The 21,219-nt window shown below is 27.2% G+C and overlaps 3 protein-coding genes across 4 annotated transcripts; 1 reads left to right on the top strand and 2 right to left on the bottom strand.

Annotated features, from left to right (window-relative positions):
- Positions 1-664: 664 nt before the first annotated feature.
- LOC111035946 (oxygen-dependent coproporphyrinogen-III oxidase) lies at positions 665-5,653 on the top strand. Its single transcript, XM_022317785.1, has 8 exons — positions 665-828; positions 899-1,048; positions 1,221-1,389; positions 1,459-1,652; positions 3,692-3,836; positions 4,475-4,748; positions 4,810-4,979; positions 5,223-5,653. Exons 2-8 carry the CDS (start codon positions 966-968, stop codon positions 5,316-5,318), a joined length of 1,131 nt encoding a protein of 376 aa, XP_022173477.1. The 5' UTR covers positions 665-828; positions 899-965; the 3' UTR covers positions 5,319-5,653.
- Positions 5,654-5,982: 329 nt separating this feature from the next.
- Positions 5,983-9,633, bottom strand: LOC111035945. 2 transcript variants are annotated; one of them, XM_022317784.1, is made up of 8 exons: positions 9,152-9,633; positions 8,874-9,087; positions 8,042-8,796; positions 7,838-7,978; positions 7,440-7,768; positions 7,181-7,374; positions 6,680-6,750; positions 5,983-6,598 (listed from the first exon to the last, which is right to left on the bottom strand). In XM_022317784.1, exons 1-8 carry the CDS (start codon positions 9,326-9,328, stop codon positions 6,461-6,463), a joined length of 2,019 nt encoding a protein of 672 aa, XP_022173476.1. In that variant the 5' UTR covers positions 9,329-9,633; the 3' UTR covers positions 5,983-6,460. The 2 variants fall into 2 exon arrangements, with proteins under 2 accessions (XP_022173476.1, XP_022173475.1); XM_022317783.1 differs by having other exon boundaries at positions 5,983-6,750.
- Positions 9,634-16,234: 6,601 nt separating this feature from the next.
- On the bottom strand, positions 16,235-20,819 carry LOC111035960 (methyl farnesoate epoxidase-like). The gene is made up of 8 exons (XM_022317804.1): positions 20,738-20,819; positions 18,268-18,519; positions 18,046-18,197; positions 17,708-17,968; positions 17,362-17,645; positions 17,170-17,287; positions 16,956-17,097; positions 16,235-16,878 (listed from the first exon to the last, which is right to left on the bottom strand). Exons 1-8 carry the CDS (start codon positions 20,817-20,819, stop codon positions 16,688-16,690), a joined length of 1,482 nt encoding a protein of 493 aa, XP_022173496.1. The 3' UTR covers positions 16,235-16,687.
- Between the last annotated feature and the right edge of the window lie 400 nt (positions 20,820-21,219).

Raw genomic sequence — 21,219 nt, 5'->3', positions numbered from 1 at the left:
ATATTATTTAAGTATGACATTTTAAAATGTTTGTTTTTAATAATAAAAACGTTTTTCTACATTTTCAAATTTGAATATTTTGGCTGATTACCGTATAGATCATAGGTACATAATAATAAAATATATAGCCATATAGGTATTGCATATTTTGATCTAAGCAGTAAGCAATAAATATGAACTAAGATATAGCTATATTATAATTCGTGAACTACGATATTACCATTTAGCAATAGGTTAGGTCTTCGGTTAGGTTATTACTATATAGGTACCTAACTAAAGTTAATAGTACCTATAATACTAATAGACAATTTATAGTCATAGTTATATTGTCTATAATACTATATAATATTTGTAATATGTACCTTACATTCTTACCACAGACAATTTTCATGAAGTCTGTGACCTGTGTTCTTACTTTCTAAGTAGATAAGTCTTTTTCCCAACTCATGACGTCACGGAATTATTCTGTACCGACGTGATATACATCACGTAGTCCACTACACCAGCCGTGTACGAGTAGATTGCTACACACTATCAGTATCACACTATCACTGATTAGTTTTTCGAAACGTGCCCGCGGCATTATCAATATCTTTTATCATGACCGGGATAACACAAATACACGATTACATGAAATATTTCCGTATAGTCATTTGTCGTACTCAACGTGCACATCTTCAACTTCGGGATTCGGGGCACGGGTTATAATATTATTATTTATTATTAAGGACGCAATACGTCGTGCCAATGACAATTGTGATATATGATAATATTATAGATTATATAAAATGTCTATGCTGTCACGAGTGACAGACCAATGAGCAATAAGTACTTAACTTTCTCACAATCGTAGTCACGAGAATTATTTTTTAATTACAGTTTTTGTGCTTTGGAACAGCGGTTACGTTTCAAGCTGTGTTTTAATAATTGTATATTAGGCATTTGTGACATACGACGTCGAAACGATGATATTGAAAATCGTATCTTCCACCATTAAGACCGTTTACACGGCGACGTGCTTAAAAATGAAGGATGACAAAAAATTCAGGTAAGTGCTTGTAAAAAATAATATGTCTAGTCTAGGTCACAAAGAGTTGATATAACATAGATTTTGGTACTGAGGTCAGAACTTTGTTGTATAGCTTTTAATTTTTAATGTGTTATGTATGAACAATTAAAAATAATATTGCTATACAATCTTTTATGTTCATCAATTGTAGATTAATCCCTGGGACACTTATTGCGCTGGGCATATCATACAGTACTGTAACAGCAAAATCATTGGCTATTGACAAATTTATGGCAGACACTGTTACAGACTCACAAACATTAAAAAGTAGACCTGAAGATATGAAAACAATTATGGAACTTATGATTATGGATATACAAGTAAATAACTACAAATTTATGAAAGTTTATTTTTGTTAATATACTACTTTATTAAAATGTTTTTTATAGGCTGAATTTTGTCGAGCACTTGAAAAAGAAGAACCAAAAGAAAAGTTCAAAGTAGATCGATGGTTAAGACCTGAAGGTGGTGGTGGAGTTACATGTGTAATGCAGGAAGGAGAAGTTTTTGAAAAAGCTGGTGTTAATGTTTCTGTAGTTCATGGTAATTTACCTCCAAGAGCCATCGATCAGATGAGAGCTAGGTAATTGTAAATAAAATGCCTAATATGTAGGTAATATTATGTATAAATAAATATGTCTCGTCCGTTTAGTGAAATTTCTCATTTCATGAAGTGGACATCCACTTCACAAAATGTATCCATTTAGTGAAAATAACATTTTACTACATTATATGGACAATTTTTTAACCTTTTCATGAAGTGGATGAAATAAATTTTCTCCACATTGTGTAATATTATTATTGCATATGATAGTTGCTGGATATACCTAATATAATATAATAATAATAATAATCTTTTTTCCATAAAATATAATGAAATATGAAAATTAAATCATATAATTTCTTAAGCTTTATTTTATATTTTATTATTTATTTAATACACAATTACCGATAAATACTCAGATAATTTCATAAAAATTAGTACAAATCGTTCAATTACCTAATACCAAATATACTCGTGTATAATAATAATACACAAAAAATGAATTTCATCCACTTCATGAAAAGGAAAAAAATTGTTTATACAATGTAGTATGTGGATGTCCACTTTTTGAAATGAGTGATTTCATTAAGTGGATGTGACATACATACATAAATATAAAAATCTCTCTAAAACACATTTAACTTAAAAAAATTTGATTGGAGAAAATTTTAAATTTGAATTCAAACATCTTAAATAATATTTGAGGATAATCAAGTCTGAAATTTTTTAGCATGGCATCAGATTAGTTGTAATTTTTTTTATTAAGTGTAAACTATGAGTTAGCACTATTTAATTTAAAAATGTATGATGGTTAAATTTATAAAAGTTAGAATAAATTCAAATTTGAACAGTTAGACAAAAAATTTAGTTTGCTATCATAAAAACTTAAGTTTGATCCATCCCTAATATTTAATAAATTCTCTGCCATTAAGCCCAATGTTGGAACTCCTTATTTTATCTGTGTTACTTAGAAATCTCTGTTTAGTTGATTATTAGTATCATTTTCTGACCTTTATATGATTATTTTACAGCAATGGTTATCAATATTTTTATACCCCAGTACCACCTTTAAATTAAACATTTTCTTGGATATACGAATGACAATTCTTTGAGTTATCTATGAGTAAAATAAATGCTTTGATTAAGAACATCTAGCATAAGCATTTATAACTCAATATGTAAAATATTCAATCATTATTTTCATAATATGTGTTTAAAACTTTAATAATACATTTGATGAGGTCTTAAATATCCACGGATATCAATATTTGACCTATGTGTTGATAACTTTTAGTCTTAAATCATAATCAAAAAGAAATTATTCTAATTTTTTAGACATGTTTTGATGAAATCTTTATATACTCAGCCTTACAAAGTATAACAACTTTTTTTTATACTTACTGCAGTAAGTTCCGGTCAGCCTTTAGTATTAATTATAAATTATAATCCTAATTTTTTCCTCTAATGTATAAGCCTGTACTACTGGGGTACTCTGGTTACTGACCACCGATTGAGGATATTCTAGTGTATTTTGTTTGTATTATTGCAGGATTTACTCAATTAAAGTATGTACAACAATTTGTCTTTGGATACTTGTGTAGTTGTACCATTAGTTATAAATAGTACTATAATATACTATTTATCTTATAATAAATAGTTGTACCTACATTTTGTATTCAAAATGAATTTTGTTTGATATCCTAGTTACACTTAAGACATTTGAGTACTGGACCCATTTTTCTTTTTAAATAGAAATGTTGTATCTTGTATTTATTAGTATTCTTATTTTTATTTTTTATTTTTTAAATTAAAATTATAATATTTAACCATTTACAAAATAACCTACACAATTTCAAACGTCATTTTTTAAATTTAACTATAGATTTAACTATTTTACTTAGTACCTTTTTTCATATATGAGACATAAAAACATATAAATATTTAATTGAGTATTTAATTAACAATCTGTATATTATGTATGGTACGCTAAAAATTGTATATGTTGATACACTTATCATCTTCAATCTGTATGTGTAAACCAATTTTTTTTTTTTAACTTATAGTTTATTATATTTCAGAGGTAAAAATTTTAAAGGTGGCCAAATACTTCCATTCTTTGCTGCAGGTGTCAGTGCAGTGATACATCCACGCAATCCTTATGTACCTACTATACATTTTAACTATAGGTACTTTGAAGTCACTCTACCTGATAATACAATAGAGGTATATAATATGTAATAAATATTATCACTTATTACCTGGGGTATAAATTGAATAATATTTTGGATATCTCTGAATTTCATTCTTATTTTTGAAACTAAGTGAAATACAAATTGAAAATATTACTATCCTCAGGAAAAATTGTATTTTGAATGTTTTTAATATTTTAGACATGTATAAAACATAACTGCATACAAGTATGCACCTATTCATTTTTTAAATAATATTATTTCCTATTAAGGAGACAAATTTAAGTTTGGCATTTTATACCGATAGATATTACTACTCTTGATATTTTATTACAAAAAGCTTATTAGTTTGAAATATTTCTATAAACAAATGCATATTATAATTTATTTGCATACCGTTCAAGCTATAAATCTAATTATAAATTAATTTGTGTTACATTTATTTTGCAGAACTTCACATTTTATTTAAACTTTTTGTGCATGCCTCGTTGTTTTTTAGTACATTAAATTCACAACCCAGCTTGTTATAATCTATGTTTCTATAAAGTTGTGATTAGTTTATTAACTGTCACAATATTATAGATGTATTATAAAATTAAATCATTAAATACAATGGTATAATGGTAATAATAATCATGTATTATGGTTTTATAATTGTGTAAATTATTGCAGTGGTGGTTTGGTGGAGGTACTGATTTAACTCCTTATTATTTGAATGAGGAAGATGCAGTCCATTTTCATCGTTCATTAAAAAATGCTTGTGATCAACATGACAAAGCATACTATCCTAAATTTAAACGTTGGTGTGATGACTATTTTAATATACCACACAGAGGAGAACGAAGAGGAGTAGGTGGTATATTTTTTGACGATTTGGACACTCCATCTACATTCAGTTTTGTAAAGAGTTGTGCCCAAGCAGTTATCCCTTCATATTTACCATTAGGTATTTAGTATTTAATTATGAAATTGTATAAAGTACTAATATAATCATATTTTATTTATAGTACAAAAGCATAAAAATGATTTGTATAGTGACAAAGAAAGAGAATGGCAATTGCTAAGACGTGGGCGGTATGTTGAATTCAATTTGATTTATGACAGAGGTACAAAATTCGGTCTCTACACGCCTGGAGCTAGATATGAAAGTATTCTTATGTCACTTCCTTTAACTGCAGTAAGTTTGTAACATTTATTTGTCTATAATTTCTTGTTAATCAATAGTATAACTATTATTTATATTATGTATATTGGTTTGTTTAGAATAGTAAAATGTCAGTGTCTTTTTTTTTAATATTAATATTTTGAACATTGGCGTGGATAAAAATATGTATTACATGAATATATTATTATTAAATTATAAACTATATTGTAGTTTGAAACACACATGATAATAATATACTAATTTATTTTATTATAGAACTGGATGTATATGCACAATCCAGATCCTAATAGTAGAGAAGGAAAATTAACAGAAGTTCTAAAAAATCCTAAAGATTGGATTAAAATTGAATAAAATAACCTTATAAGTTAAATTTCAATGAATTAATATAGAGAATATTATTTTAAAATTAAAAATTTGAATCAATTCAGAAGGAGCATATTATGTACTGATGAATGGTATTTAAAATTTGTTTTTCTGTATTATTATTTTATGATGTATTTTTATATTGTTACTATAGTTTAAGTATACATAGTATATTGTTGTTAATAATGAGGGTGTTTTAAAAATCAAATATTAGTTTATTTTTTTATGTTATAACTTTTTAAGTTATTACTTGTTACACTTTTGGTGTGTGGTAATTTTATTAAATTTTTTTTTGAGAATAAATCTATAGCACTATTTTTTAAGGAGTTGAAATCATTATTTAAGCCAACCTAGTAAATCGTCATTCAAAAAATGTTATGATTAAAATGATCCATGTTTCAACGTCGTTGATGTGTAACTATATTGATATTAATTTAAATTGAAGCTTTAAAATGTTGGTCAGGTTGTATTATTACGTTCAAATTCAAAGTGCCATTATAATTTAATATCACACAAATAATTTAAATTAATTTGGGGATTACTCTTATTAATTTGGTTTTTTGTTATGGACAGAAAACTAGACATGTGCCAGTAGACTAAAAAAAATCAGATGAAGGGTGCTACTGTAAAACCAATTATACTGTGCTACAATTTGTATATGTAATATTTATCATTTAATGTATAATTATGTTATCATAGACTAGAGGTCGTGGTTGTGAATGGGTATTAAAATATCACAGGTACACGGATTATAAAAAATAAATAAACCCTGTGTATTTAATACTTGTGGATATCAGTGTATTTAACAAACATCTGTATAATAATTTAGAATTCAGATAAACTTAAAATATAATAATTATTTATCATAATATAATGTAAAAATAAATAAACTCTGTATTATTTATTATATTTACTTTTCATTATTTAAATATATGAGTATTCAAGCTCATGAGTATTTAGATACACAGATATATACAGGCTTTAACCCCTCTACTATAGACAGCTGGAATTATAAAAATATTTGTTTAAATTATAAACCTAAAAAAAAACGTTTTTATTTAGTAATTACAAAACTCAAATCAAAAATAATAAATACATATGTTTCAGCTAAAATCTTTTTTAAAATTATTTTAGTCCAAAAACAAGTTATTAAAAATATCATCATCAGCTGGATCCATTTCATTGTCTAGGTCCATAGATTTATCATCAGGGCTAGCAAATAAGTCATCCATCACATTTTCACCAATTATTGTGTCTTCAAGGCCATGCTTATTTTCCAAAACAAAAGTCATAACAATATTATCACACGTAATTGTATTAATTTTGTTTCGATCAAATTGATCACGAACCTTCATTGATTCTAATAACTTCCCTTTATGTTCTAACCATTTTGAATATAAATATACAATATCTTCATCTCCTAAAAAAAAAAATGTTTCAACAGAAATCACTTGAATGATATATCATTTTAACAACGGACTTTGTTATCTTTATTGTAAGTATAAATAATAGGTACATTTCCTGTTACGTTTACTATAACAGAACTCTTTTTATACACTACCAGGTATGCAAATTTTATATTTTAAAATTTACATTCATCTTTTTAACTTGAAATATGTATATAGATAAAATAACAATATATTTTATCTATCATAGTCATTTCAACACTTCAATCTTAGTTTATTTTTAAAAGTTACCAAATATAATTTAAGATATATATAAGATGAATATAGATAAATAAGAATTTTAAAGCAAATATACAATGAATATAAATTATATATTACATTTATTTTAAATATTTTATATTGTGGTTCACTAGTTATATGTCTAAGATTTATTTTTAAATTTACCAGTATTATATGTAAGTGCCTTTTTGAATGCAGCTTCGCAGTCCTCTTCTTTATTTAATTTACTTAAAATTGTTGCTTTAAGTAATAATATTTTACCTATGAGGATTCGTCGCAAAGTTGTACTTTCTTCTTCGTGGTCATTAGGTTCCGTCAGACAATCAAAACTGATTTTAGCATACAGACAATTAAACGACCTTGAATAAGAATTATTATAAAATGAACTAAAGAACATCCATACAATTAGGAAATAAAAATCTACTTGTTTAGCGCTTCCAAAACCATATCAGTATTTTTATTGAAACCCGTTTCAGCCAATAACATAGTTCCAACTACATTAAAATTATAACCATTCAGTTCATCAGCCCAGAATGAACCACTCTTCCACATGCCGTATCCTGGTTCATATTCTTCAATCAAAGATTGACATAGTTTAAAAGCTTCTTCTGGTTTACGAGCTTTTAACAGAGCTACAGCCGCTTCGTGTTTGAGCATAAACATTGGTGGAATTGTTACCAAGTCAGAAACATATTGATCAACCTCATCCAGGTTTAAAATACTTAAATAAGTAGAAGCTGCTAGATTATAACTCTAAAAATATCATTTAAAATGATCAGTATGCATCTAAGGGTAAAAACAATAATTTTAAAAAGTACATACAGTATGTTCATATTTTTTTTTTGCTGCCAAGTAAAGTAATTGTTTTTTAGTCAAATCTGGTTGAGGGTGTAAAATAATAAGTACCTTTGTAGTGTAACTGTTGGATAATTCTTCGTACCCTTTATGTCCATCAAAATCTCCCTAAACAGCCACTTTTAATTATCATATAGGATTATGTATTTTAAATATTGTTATTAACATTACCTTAATAGCCTGTTCCAACACCACCATTTGCATAAACTGCATGTTATTCATTCCATAATGCTGTGACACATAATAAGCCATTATATTATTAAATTCTGATTCTTTTAATTCCTCCAATGACTGTATTGCCAAATCACTATTACCCATTTTTAAATGAGTTCTTCCAAGCAATAAATAGCACCTTGATTTAATAAACGGTTCCATCAGGCATTTAACCATTTGCGATAAATAACATAATGTAATTTCAAACTGTTCTAAATTGAAATTTGCAAGAGCCTTTAAATAGCACAACAAACAAAAAAATTCATCATTTTGATTCACGTATTGTTCTATTGTGTTCAGTGTGGACAAGGCTTGTTGATGTTGATTTTCTAAAATGTGTCTTATACACAAGGCCACATGTCCACTAGTAATTATTGTTCTCATGTGCTCTGTATCCAGAAAAACATTGATTTTTGAAAGTCCTAATTTAAAACAGTTAGCAACATGATTTGGTTTTTTAACTTTAAAAGCGCATGTTATAGTTTTGACTTGATTTATCAATTCCATTGTAAAATTTACTAAGAGTGAAGTAAAACTACGTTGAGACAAAAAAATTAATAGTAATATCTGTGAGATTTCCAAACATTGGACAACTAGTATTGGCTCTAAACCAAGAAACCCATTGGACAGGCATTCAAGGCTATTAAGTATATCTTGTTCGTTGCCGATATGTGATCCCAAATTTACAATACTTTTTCCATTTTCATGTAATACTGAAAATGGTTGGTATTTCATTAAGTTTAGTATAGTAATCAGTGAATTATTGATATTTTTATTAAAAAATACCAACCTTCATGCAATGATTCATTGACTAATGTCATTATTTTATTATAACAATAATCAGGAATGTCAATTGGTTTTAACCAGTACCAATGCAGAGTATTATAAACAAAATTGATCCGCAGTTCCAATGGAATATGTTTTTCATATAAAAACAGTTGAGAAATATTCATAAATTCAGTCATCTTCCCAACATATTCAGTACTAATTTCTGGTAAAATCCTCTACCAAAACAGTTAAATAAATTCAAAATAAATTCAAATGTCAATATGCATAGTTGATACATACCAGAGAATTACAAACGAGTAAATTGTTTCTAAGAATGATAAACTCAACTTCGTCATGAATAGTAATTTTTTGTAAATGACAATTATCAACATGCAATTGAATAAGGTCGCAACAATCTGTAAACCTTCCTCTTCTGAATAAATCACATGACGATGATATAACATCGAGAGTATTCATTTTTTTAAATTAATTTGAATGAATCTATTCCATAAAACTAACAAAATATTATTTTAAATACACCAATGTAGGCATATAAAATATAAATGTATTAGAACTGTAAATTTAACTGATATATGTGTAGTATTTAAAGTCAAACATCAATAATAAACACTAACAAATAAAAAATTAAAATCATAACAAGGGCTTTAAAAATTTATATCTTATTGAAATTTATTAAATATATGAGTTAAAATTATTACTGTGTTCATTACTTTCTAATTCAACGATGTTCAATGAGTATAAAATAATAATATATTAACATTATATAAGAATCTGTAATCAAGTATAAAAATTGGCGGTAAAAATAGTTATTTATCAGTATAATTACTGATAACTATTGAAGTATATAAACCATGGTATATACATAGACATATACAACAACAATTGTTGTTTACATAATATGTCTATTATGGGTACATAAAATGATTTCATTTATAATTGTGGTTATGATGTATTTTGAATATATAATTATTATTTAACATAAGTTATAAGTAGGTATTATTAAATGTGGCATAAATCTCATAATCTTGTATTTTAATACATATTTAAAATTGTAAGTTAAATTATAAAAAAATAGTGGCGGCACAACAGCTGTTGTACTCTAGAGTATAATATTATCTCGAAGTAGTTGCCCATTTAAACAGTGTACATTTTGGTGTTTTTTTAACCGGACCTAACTAATTACCTACTCAATCAATTAATAACGAATAAATGGGGAAAAATCAGACAAATTGAGCAGATGATCCTTTTACAAAAATCATCGAAATCGAACTAAAAAAAGTATTTACTGAATAAAAAATTATTGTGATAAAATAAATTCCCCAGAAAAACTGTAAATAAATAAATTCTAAATAAATTGAATTAAAGTACACTTATTTCGCTTCAATAATTTATTTACTTGTCTAGAAATTATTTTGAGTAGAAATATCTATTAAAATATTTTAAATTATAATGTACTTCTAATGCCTTTTGTTGATTTTGTTCACTTTATTTCGTGTGTCGCTTCATATAAAGTATATCATTTCTTTCCGAGTAAATTAAATATTGTCAATATTGAAACAAAATAAGTGTACGTTAATTAAATTTACTTAACATTTATTTATGATATCACATCTTTATGGTGCTTAAAGATATGATTTTTTTTACTTATCCGCTTTTTACACGTAGTGTAGTTCGACAAGTTAGGTGTTTTTGTTCTGATTATGATATCCATAAACTGATAGACATGATAATAAATAATAACATAATAATATCAGTTAGCCATTTCTAAAGTGAACTTAACTTTTGTATAGGTATTAGGTACCTAGGTCCAGGTGCTAGGTAATAGGTACCTATACATTTATTTACAACGACCAGTATAGTTTTTATTTATTTGATATTCGGTAAAAAAAAATGTCAACAATTTTCAAATCCACAATAAATAACAAGATTACATAGGTATTAAAAGTATCATAAAATAAGCTCGTTTTTCAAACTTCTAAGTTGTGACAGATGACATAATAAAGAATTTTGAGACATTGACATTGATGATCAAGCTTTTAGGTAGGTACTTCATTTTAAGTTTGATTTTGAATGTAGTTCACAACATTAATCTGTTATTAATTGTTTTAATGTATCTAACAGTCGTAGAAGTTGTACATTACACATAATATGGTTGAACTTTAGGCTGCGTATATAATACTATAATCATATCATTCATATCCAATACTGTTCAGGGTGGTTGGGCAACAGGACCATTTTGCTACTACAGGTTTCATTTTAGAACAATTTTTCAGGATCTCCAAAAAAAATCCAAATGGACTTGTGTCCATCCAGATAATAATACTTCACCCCAATGGCGTACTCAGGATTTTTCAATGGTGGTTTACATTTATGTAATTTGAAATATAGTAATATCTACAGGATCTGTAGAATTATTTTAAAAAATTGGAAAATAATATGTCTGGCCCCTCTGGATCCGTTTCTGCGCTGACCGAACCTGTATTAATATGGTACCGCGAAAAAATAACCCCGGAAAAAATAACTCCGGAAATTTAGACCCCGAAAAAAAAACCCTGAAAAAATAACCCCGTGAAAAAATAACCACGGAAAAAAAAATCCCATATGAGATTATGAGACAAAATGAATAACATACCTATTACCTACGTACAATTGTTATATTCCCACAAATAACGTTAATTTTAGATTCAATGATAAATTATTGATTACCTACGATAAAAACGATTCAGAGCACGGCCATATTGATCAGATATATAATAACAAGGTAAGTACAGCGACAATGTGAACATATTATGATGGATAAGAAAGGTTCCTTTATCTTTAATGTTCTGATAGAAGCGGTAATTTATAAAATTTGTCAAGTCCTGTGTGTGTTACAGTGTCCTACAGGCTACAGTGTGCTTTCGTGTATTGTATATTTCTCTGTGCTTTGTTGTAATTTCTATTCGAATAGTGTTATGGATACTCTAAATATTTTCGAGAGCCAGAAGGGCAAAGAAAAGTTGGCATTTAAAAAGTATATGTATGTTGTACACAAAGAGTGTTTACATTTTATAAGGTGGAAATGCTGCAAAAAAAATAGCCACAAATGTCCATGTATTTTAAAAACTTCCCTGGATAAAAAACGTTTAATTAAAATTGATCATGAACATAATCATCTTTCATGTCAAAATGAAATTGATGCCGCAAAAATTAAAGTGCAAATTAAAACACGGGCTAAAATAACGAAGTCTACGCCAGCACAATTATTTCCAGAAGCTATGACGGGTGTTTCGGAAAGTATTCTTGAAGAACTTCCGAAAGAAAAATCTATTAAAAAAACAATTCAAAATCAAAGGACTCAGAATTTTCCAATAGTACCTGAAAATCTAACAGATTTAAAAATAGAAGGTATATATTGTACTATGATACAATATTATTTATTTATTTATTATTAATATACGGAGCAAAACTCGGTCTAACAGGCACAAAACACGCTGTTCCATTATATTATTATTATATTATAAGTAATTATTAATAATAATAATACAGTAAAATATATTAACATTTGATATGTGTACGAAAATCAATACATATTAAAAAAATAATTAGTACAATAAATAATTTCAAATAATCGCTCCGCTCAGAATCTAAAAATAAAAAAATATAAAAAAAATGATTAAAAAATTATATTATCAACATAATATATTTATTATTAATATAATCATAATTGTATTGTAGGTGAATGGAGTATTTATGAAAATGATACGTTTTTATTATTTGATAACCATAGTGAAGAAAATGAAAAGGTCATCATTTTTGGATCTAGAAGTAACTTGAAGCTCTCAGCAAGTTCAAATACCTGGTATGCAGATGGTAACTTTGGATTGGCCCCGAAATTTTTTTTGCAATTATACATTATAAGAATTAAAAAATATAATGAATTCCATACGGTTCTTTTCTGCCTACTCGAAAAAAAAACTCAAAGCATTTACGAAATAATGTTCCATGCTATTCTTTCAGTTTGTGAAAAGAACAAGTTTTTTCCAGATCCACTATACCTGAAAGTTGATTTTGAAAAAGCACTAATAAATGCCGCAAAAAATGTATTAGGGGAACATTTAACAATAAATGGATGTTGCTACCATCTTTGTCAGAGCACTCACAGGAAATTAGCGGAGTTAGGGTTAAAAAAGAGGTATCAAGATGATGATAGTTTTAATAACTTTTGTGGTATGTTAGATGATTTGGCTTTTTTGCTACTAACTAGATTAAACGAAGGTATTGACTATTTAAAATTAAATATACCTCTTGGTCGTCCGGAAACTTGGAATGTTCACCAAACAACTCTACAAAATAATCAACGTACCAATAATATTTGCGAGATATTGTCTGGAACAATAGATCTAGTCATTTAGTCGGAGTAAAACATCCATCGATTTGGACATTAATCAATAAAATAAAAAATGAACTGTCGGCTGACCGTGCAAAACTTGCTTTGCAAACTATAGGTGAGTCCAAAACTAAATGTTCTAAATCAAAAACAGCTCAAAAGAGATTAAAAACCTTGTGTGCACGGTTAAATTTAAACGAAATTGAAGTAGACATGTTTTTGAAAAAAATATCCTTTAATTTGAGAAAACGAATATAAAATAGATATAAATATTATATATATTATATATTTTTTTAAATATTATTATTTACCGTGACTGAAAAAATTGAAAATTTGTTTTAAATTATTATTATATTATTGAAATTGTATTGTATTTTTTCCGTGGTTATTTTTTCATGGGGTTATTTTTTCCGGGGTTATTATTTCTGGGGATATTTATTAGGCAAATCATTAATATATAGTTCCTTGAATAGTTGAATCTCGGATTCCTAACTCTAAAAAATATATTTTTTTATTGTATTTTCAATACGAAATTTGTTGTTGTGACATACACGGGCTCACAAGCATAGATAATCGCGGAAAATAAGACCACGGAAAAAAAGCCCTGAGAAAAAATTAAATATAAATGTGAACACATGTACCTCTATACACTATACTCATGTCTCATACTCCTAATTAGGTATTACCGTGTGCCTATAACAAAATATAATATATTAGGTATAATGAAAATAATGTCACAAATTATTATCATGTGTAATTTTTGTATAAATGTAGTGTATACCTAAGATATTATACTTATACCAGTTATGCTAGTTATAGTAGTTATACCCCTGATGTTGTTTGACTTATAACTTAAAACTGTTTATTATGTATAAATGAGTTCAAATTTAGATTTTCATTATTTTTCTATTAAAAGTTGTTTTTGCATATAATTAATAGTACACTCCTTATTCAGACTAAAATTATTTATGTTTGAAATTTTTCATTGCATAAATAGGTGAAACAAATGTCTTATTAATTGATTCTTTGCATATAAAATTGCCTATATTGGCTATATTAATTTATGAATTATTAATTAGTAATTACTAATTAAAAGTAGAGAATGGATACACGTGTTCACATTTATATTTCATTTTGTTTCTGGACAATGATCCAGATGATCAAGGACACACGGAGTTATAAGAAAATTAAACAAATAAATAAATTCATGTCATTTTTTTTAATAGTAAGTATTAGTTACTGGCCTAAAAATGTGGACTAATTTAGTGCCAAAAGTGCCTATACTCTATAGTAACGCCTATATGGTATCTACCTATCTATTCATTGTTTAGTGTTGTACCTTCACTCACACAGCTATAGTATTGTTACAAAATATTATTATTTTAATACTTTAAAGTTAAAACTATAATAGTTACAATTAACACATGGACCTACCTAAAATAAGATCTTATTAGGTCTATATACATTAACACCTATTTGGCGATATGACGAGTGACGACTGACGAGTGTGATGGCCTTAACTGGTCAAATTTGCTAATATTTTACAAAACTCTGAGCTGTAGTGACTCGTATTTCTGTATTTCATCATATAATGATAATTCAGGTGCCCTATAACTAATTTGACCCTAGAACACAAAATCTTTAGACGGCCTCTAGTCAGTGGTCGGTCATATAAGTACCTATATTCGTAAGTTTAACCCAAACGGTCAAATAATAATAACACAGTCACGTATAAATAAATCATAGGTAGGACGTAGGTCGTAGGTACTAATAAAAATGTATATTCTCCAACAGACAACAATAACAATTTATTGAACTATTAATTGTGTATTTGATTCGTTTATTTAATATAATAGATAGGTAACTAGTAACTACTATAATTAATAGGTATGAGTTCATCATTTGCACATCACCGTACGATTATCATTTGTGCATTGCCTGTTTACCTGCACCAAATTATCGTACATCAAATGCGCATCAATATTCTGAGAAATAGAAGAGTATAAAAAAAATATATTACATAATGTGTAATGTTTATGGATGATGAATAATTTAAGATTTATAAGTTTAAAAATAATAAAAATACATATATTTACATTTTTACTCAAAAAAAATACAAATACAAATACAAAATATACTTATAGTTTGAGTAAAAATGAAAACGAATAAAAAATAAATTGTATTCATTTAAATTAAACACATTATAGTCATAGTTAAAATGCAACTATACTTAAAGTTTGAGTAGAAATGAATACAAAATTAATTGTATACAAATCAATTAATTCAGCACTAAAAATATTAATGAATCAATACTTGGCATATTGTAATGTCCCATTATTGTTACCAAATGAAACCAGTTTATTTCACTGGTGGTAAATTTAAGCTTAAGTTTATGAATGTAATCTAGTTGTTGACGTACACAATATTACTACGGTACAAATAAATTTAAAAACAGAAATCCCTATACTATATTTTAAAAATGTAATTTAGAAACGTGTACATTTTAAGATTAAAGTTAGGAAACAATTTGAGCTTTTGGATGTACATCTTTTTCAGTTCTACGGCTAAATAATATTGATACGCAAATGATGTACGACCTTTTAAACTGTTAATGCGCAAACGACGTATAACCGAAAAATCGAACGATGCGCGACTGTCTAACAAAACAGGTCAAAATTAACAATAGTGATGCGCAAACGACAACTGGTGAAGTTCTTAATTATTATAAGTAAATTACATAAATAATTTATACTAAAAAATTATAAGTTCATTGTATAATTAAAATAAAATAATACAAAATTAATACAAAATTAGTATTAGCTATATAGGTACAGTTATTGATTAAACTGAAACATTCATATGATTTTTTACATGTAGGCGTTAGTTGTATGAATCGAATGAAAAGTACTCTATTAACAATACCTACTTATAAATAAATAGTCAAATATAACGTATCAACCCCTGGATATCACCGCCATACACAAGAGCTCCTCAGTCTCTATTATTTAATCAGTTTTTTATAACTTAATTAATTTTTCCGGTTTCCTCATTTAGTCATTCTTTCATAGCTTCAAATAATTATAATCCCTCTTACTTCCTTATATTAATTTTATTGACAAAATAAATAAGCATATACATTTTAATATTTTAATTAAATAAAAAATATTAGGTACATAGCGTATGTAAATAACTAAATTTGTGTCTTCATAAAATAATGAATCTGGATTGTACAATACATGAATAACCTATACGGCTATATGGTATGATATATTTTAAAAGTTATGATAATTTTAATATTTTAACTGTAGGTATTGTAAATTGTAATGATACATATTATTATAGGCTTATACCTAATAATAATAGGTATAACAGTAAGTATTGTTGATTTTTTTTTGAAGATGGTGAATTATCCGTGGTACAAATTTTAACTGTTATCAAACGTTATTTTATTGACTTAAACAACGTCTTGGTATAAAAATGGCAGTAAACGGAGATGGAGAAATAGTGACACCTTCTTGAGGCGTATCTGGCAATTGGGCTCCGCGCGGTATTCGTATCTCAAAATTTTGAATTAATTTGGCGATGAACATAAATATATTGGTCTTGGCCAATATCTCGCCTAAACACCTTCGTCTACCTTCAGTTTAAAAATTCAAAACCACCCATTAAATATTTTGTTTATGACGATAGTAACAATTTATAATATATACTAACCGACGCCAAACGGCATAAACCAACTGTCATTTATAATTTTTCCTGTACTGTCCAAAAATCTTTCCGGTCGAAATACTTTGGGATCACCCCAATGCTGTTCATCCATATGAACACTCCATATACTCGCCAATACTAATGTATCCTAAAAATTGTTCTTACAATAATTATTTCCAATACTTAAGTATAGATATTTAACAACAGTGCTATCGCATACTTTTGGTATTATGTATTCTTGTAGACTGGTTTTTCTAATAGTTCTATGAGCGATTGCTAATGGCGCAACATTACTATGTCTCTGAACCTCCATTAATACTGCTTCAAGATAATTCAACCTGTTTATAATTACCAATTTTTTTAAAAAAAAAAACTGTTTTTAGTTTGATTATGTAAGCCTTTAGCTCTGTACCTGTTTTTATCTGCAAGATGAATTTCTCGATCTCCGACTACCGCATCTAACTCTGCGTGTACTTTGGCTTGTATATCTTGATGTTTAAGGAGATGTAAAATAACGAATGATAACATACTGCTTGTAGTTTCCGAGCCAGCTAAAAATAAATCCAATAAAATAACAAGAAGCTGTTCTTCTGAAAACGACCCCGGAGATTCTTTATTTTTTTCAATTTCCTTTAAAAATGCACTTATGAAATCTTCCTGATCATTTGCTTTGCATTTGTGTTCTTCAACTGATTCCTATAGGGCATTTCATAGAGTCTAATGAATAAAATAAAAATGCTTGACTAATTTTAAATTACTTTTAAGAACGTATAAAACTCGTTTATTATTTGTTTGAGGTATTTGTATCCAGAACATTTAGGTGCTAAAAACCGAATGAATGGCATCTGGTTTAATATTCCTCCTGACATATCTAACATTCTGAAACTGACGTGTACTAATTCCATAAGTCTTGCAAGTCTAGAGTCATTTAATGCAAATCTATGACCGGCTAACATTGCCCACAGACCGTTCAAAACTGATACGTCGAATAAACCATAAACTTCAATTGGTTTACCATTCTAAAATGAAATTCAACACAGTGATAATAATATAATATTCTTTTTTTAATTTGTAAAAAATGTATTGGTACACATACCTCACATTTTCTCGATATATCTAACATAAGATCGTTAACTTCTTCAATTATAATTCTTTCCATTAAATCACCACCAAACCCCATCTTTCGTAAATGTTGCATGCAAAATTTTCTTTGTTCTGTCCACGTTGGTCCATCCACAAATACTATGCCTTAATTTTTAAATGTTTTATATTAATATTAAATATTAAAAAATGAAATATTTTGTTTTGGTAAACTCACCTAATCTCTTATAAAAAGCTCGGAATCTGAAAAAAAATCCATCTGGTCGGCCATCAAAGTCATCTTTGCACAATACTTGCCGTACTGCATCATACCCAGAAACAACCACTGCTTCTATTCGACCAAGTTTAACAGAAAACACTTGACCGTAACATTTGGCCAAATGATCCCAAACCAAGTGATAGAATCCTAATTCGTTCCTGAGTTTTCGAATTTCAAGATAGTTGCCAAGTAAAGGAACTCTTGTAGGGCCTGTAAACATTAATTGTCTTAGTTTATCCATTTAATAGTAATTAATAATTTATAGTTTTATTATTTACAATTCTGTTCTAATGTTCTATATTTATTTGTAAATAAAATTATATCAAATCTCACATTCTATTAGACCATCCAAAAAAAATTAACAGTTCCACAAGTATTTGTATATTAAGTAGATAGGTATACATTATATAGAACGCATCTCACTTACTTGGGAAGTTGGGAATTACTATTAATAAGTCTCTTTATATTTCCACAAACCTTTCAAGTGCTGAAGTGCGTATTGGTCTATAACATTGAAGTGCATTGTGCACCCAAAATAATAATACTATTTCAAAATAGTTTAATTCAATAGAGATAATATAGCAGTATATAGGTTAGATAGTCATTTTCAGTGTATGTTCCGAACTGGTAGGAACTAGATAAGTGATAATAGTGTATATACGTGTAACATGTATATTATAATAATATTTACTGTAGTAAAAAATTGTGATTTCGGGAGGGGTGAAAGCACTTCTTGGATCTGGTTACGGTACTATATTACTATAGTAATCGATAAAATGAATATATTTAATCGAAATTGACGATGAAGCTTAAAATAAAAGAATAAAATGTACCTACTTCTTAGTTCTAGATTTTGATTTGCTTAGGTGTGTATATAGATTATAGTCTATAGGTAAAAAAATATACTATTGAACACATATATATCGTTCTACAACCAGAACATTATTAAGTATCTAAGGTTTAAATTTACACTTACTATTTACATTTTATTAAAATAAATTATTACAAAATGGAATCTATAACGGAGTCAATGACTGTTGAAGGCAATGAAAACTTGTAGGTATCTAACATAATGCTTATCTTTAGGTACGACCGTTAGACGAAAGAAAATAACAAACCCATTATTTGTTATCGATTACCTGCGATCACCCAACATAATGTATACACATTGTTTCTTTTAGAAAATAAACGAGGTAGGGTTAAACATCCTCTTTACACCTGACCTATCTCAAGATCATAACTAGTTTCTAGGTCAACGGTTTTTTTTTTCCTTTTTTGTCTTCCCTAAATTAATGATTCTCAAACAATACACCCCTATAGATGCCAGCCACCTGCAGGTGCATTGTTGCCGTTTGGTATGCATATAATAATATTAAAATTTAAAATGAATTCATTTTATTTTAAACGAGTAGCACCCACACGATTCACGATATTCTTTGGTACATACTACATATACTTTGTTTTTAATAGGAACTTATATGAACCTATGTGACTATGTTGTAATATGAAACGGATCAATAAAAAAATCATTACCATAAGAAAGTTAGGCCTCTTTTAACACTGTTGACCTTGAATATGATTTTCTACGTATTAACAGTTCAACATCTTAAAAATTACTTTTTGTCGAATTAATTTGAACCTAATGCCGCATATTATCAATATATTAATTTAAAACTAAAAATTATGACGCATAACGTACATGCTTTTCTTACAAAGAATATTTTTAATCATAATTTACATACAAAAATTAAAGAGAAGATTTTTTAGTGAAATGACAAACAAAAATTGTAAGTAGGGCTTATAATAAAATATTCAATTGTAATTATTTGTCAATTAAAACTAATGCATATTCTCAACAAAAAACTAAGTAACTATTAAAAAAATATATTTTTTATTAGTTAAAGTAACCTACAAATTAATAATTATTTAGATATAAAAAAAATATATTTTGTATAATGTCAAAGAGTTCAATATTAATTTTAGTTAAAAATCGTTAGAGTATGATTATTACATTAAATAGTAGAATTTATTTAAATAAAACTACTGCTGGCTTATACAATTTTAATAAAACGTCGAATAGGGATTTGGCTGAAGATAAATATCAGAGTTTAATGTATTTAATCAATTTAGTAAAATTCGTAAATACATTAATAATTATAATCTTAGAAAATTAAAGTGATAAAAATATGTTTTAAATACCTATTGATCATTCTAAAATATCCAACAAAAAATATATTCTAATTACATGTGTAGGTACCTACTAGTTACCTTTATTATTAAGTATACAATTACCTACATAAATATGCTTCATATTTGTATCATGTAAATAATAAAAACTTAAAATAATATTATAATCACCTAATATATAGTTTAGTGTACATAATATTAAATCTATTAAAATATAATAATAATATAGTTAAAGTCTTACCTATTGGATATTTATGCGGTGTAATAATATCTAAGATACAAATAATAATAAAAACAGAAATGACTGCGGCTATGAAAAACATTTTACACTGACGATTAAAATTATTATACGACGACGTAGGTAGGTAGTGTTTTCTGCAGCGTGTCTATACACCGAAAGAATGGACTGAGGGAGAGATGTTGACTGGCATCCAGTTCATTTTTTTAAAAAACTATATTACTTGGAAGGGGTCTTCCGTTTATTTCCTTTTATTTGTTCCTTTATCTACGATTCTCTCTGTATTTTGGCGATCTTATCCCAAACCATTCACAAATAAATAGAAATACTTTTTGTTGGACACTGAAGACATATTTACATAACATAACAAATTATATTTATTTATATGTATGTATGTATATATATAGGTATTATAATATGAATAATCTGAAAAATGAAACTATTTTGATTTTTAACCAAAAACATTGATTCATCTGTAAACATAA

Source organism: Myzus persicae, unplaced genomic scaffold (genome assembly GCF_001856785.1).
Source record: "Myzus persicae strain clone G006 unplaced genomic scaffold, MPER_G0061.0, whole genome shotgun sequence".
Taxonomy (NCBI): Eukaryota; Metazoa; Arthropoda; class Insecta; order Hemiptera; family Aphididae; genus Myzus; species Myzus persicae.
This window is presented reverse-complemented; position numbering and strand designations above follow the sequence as displayed.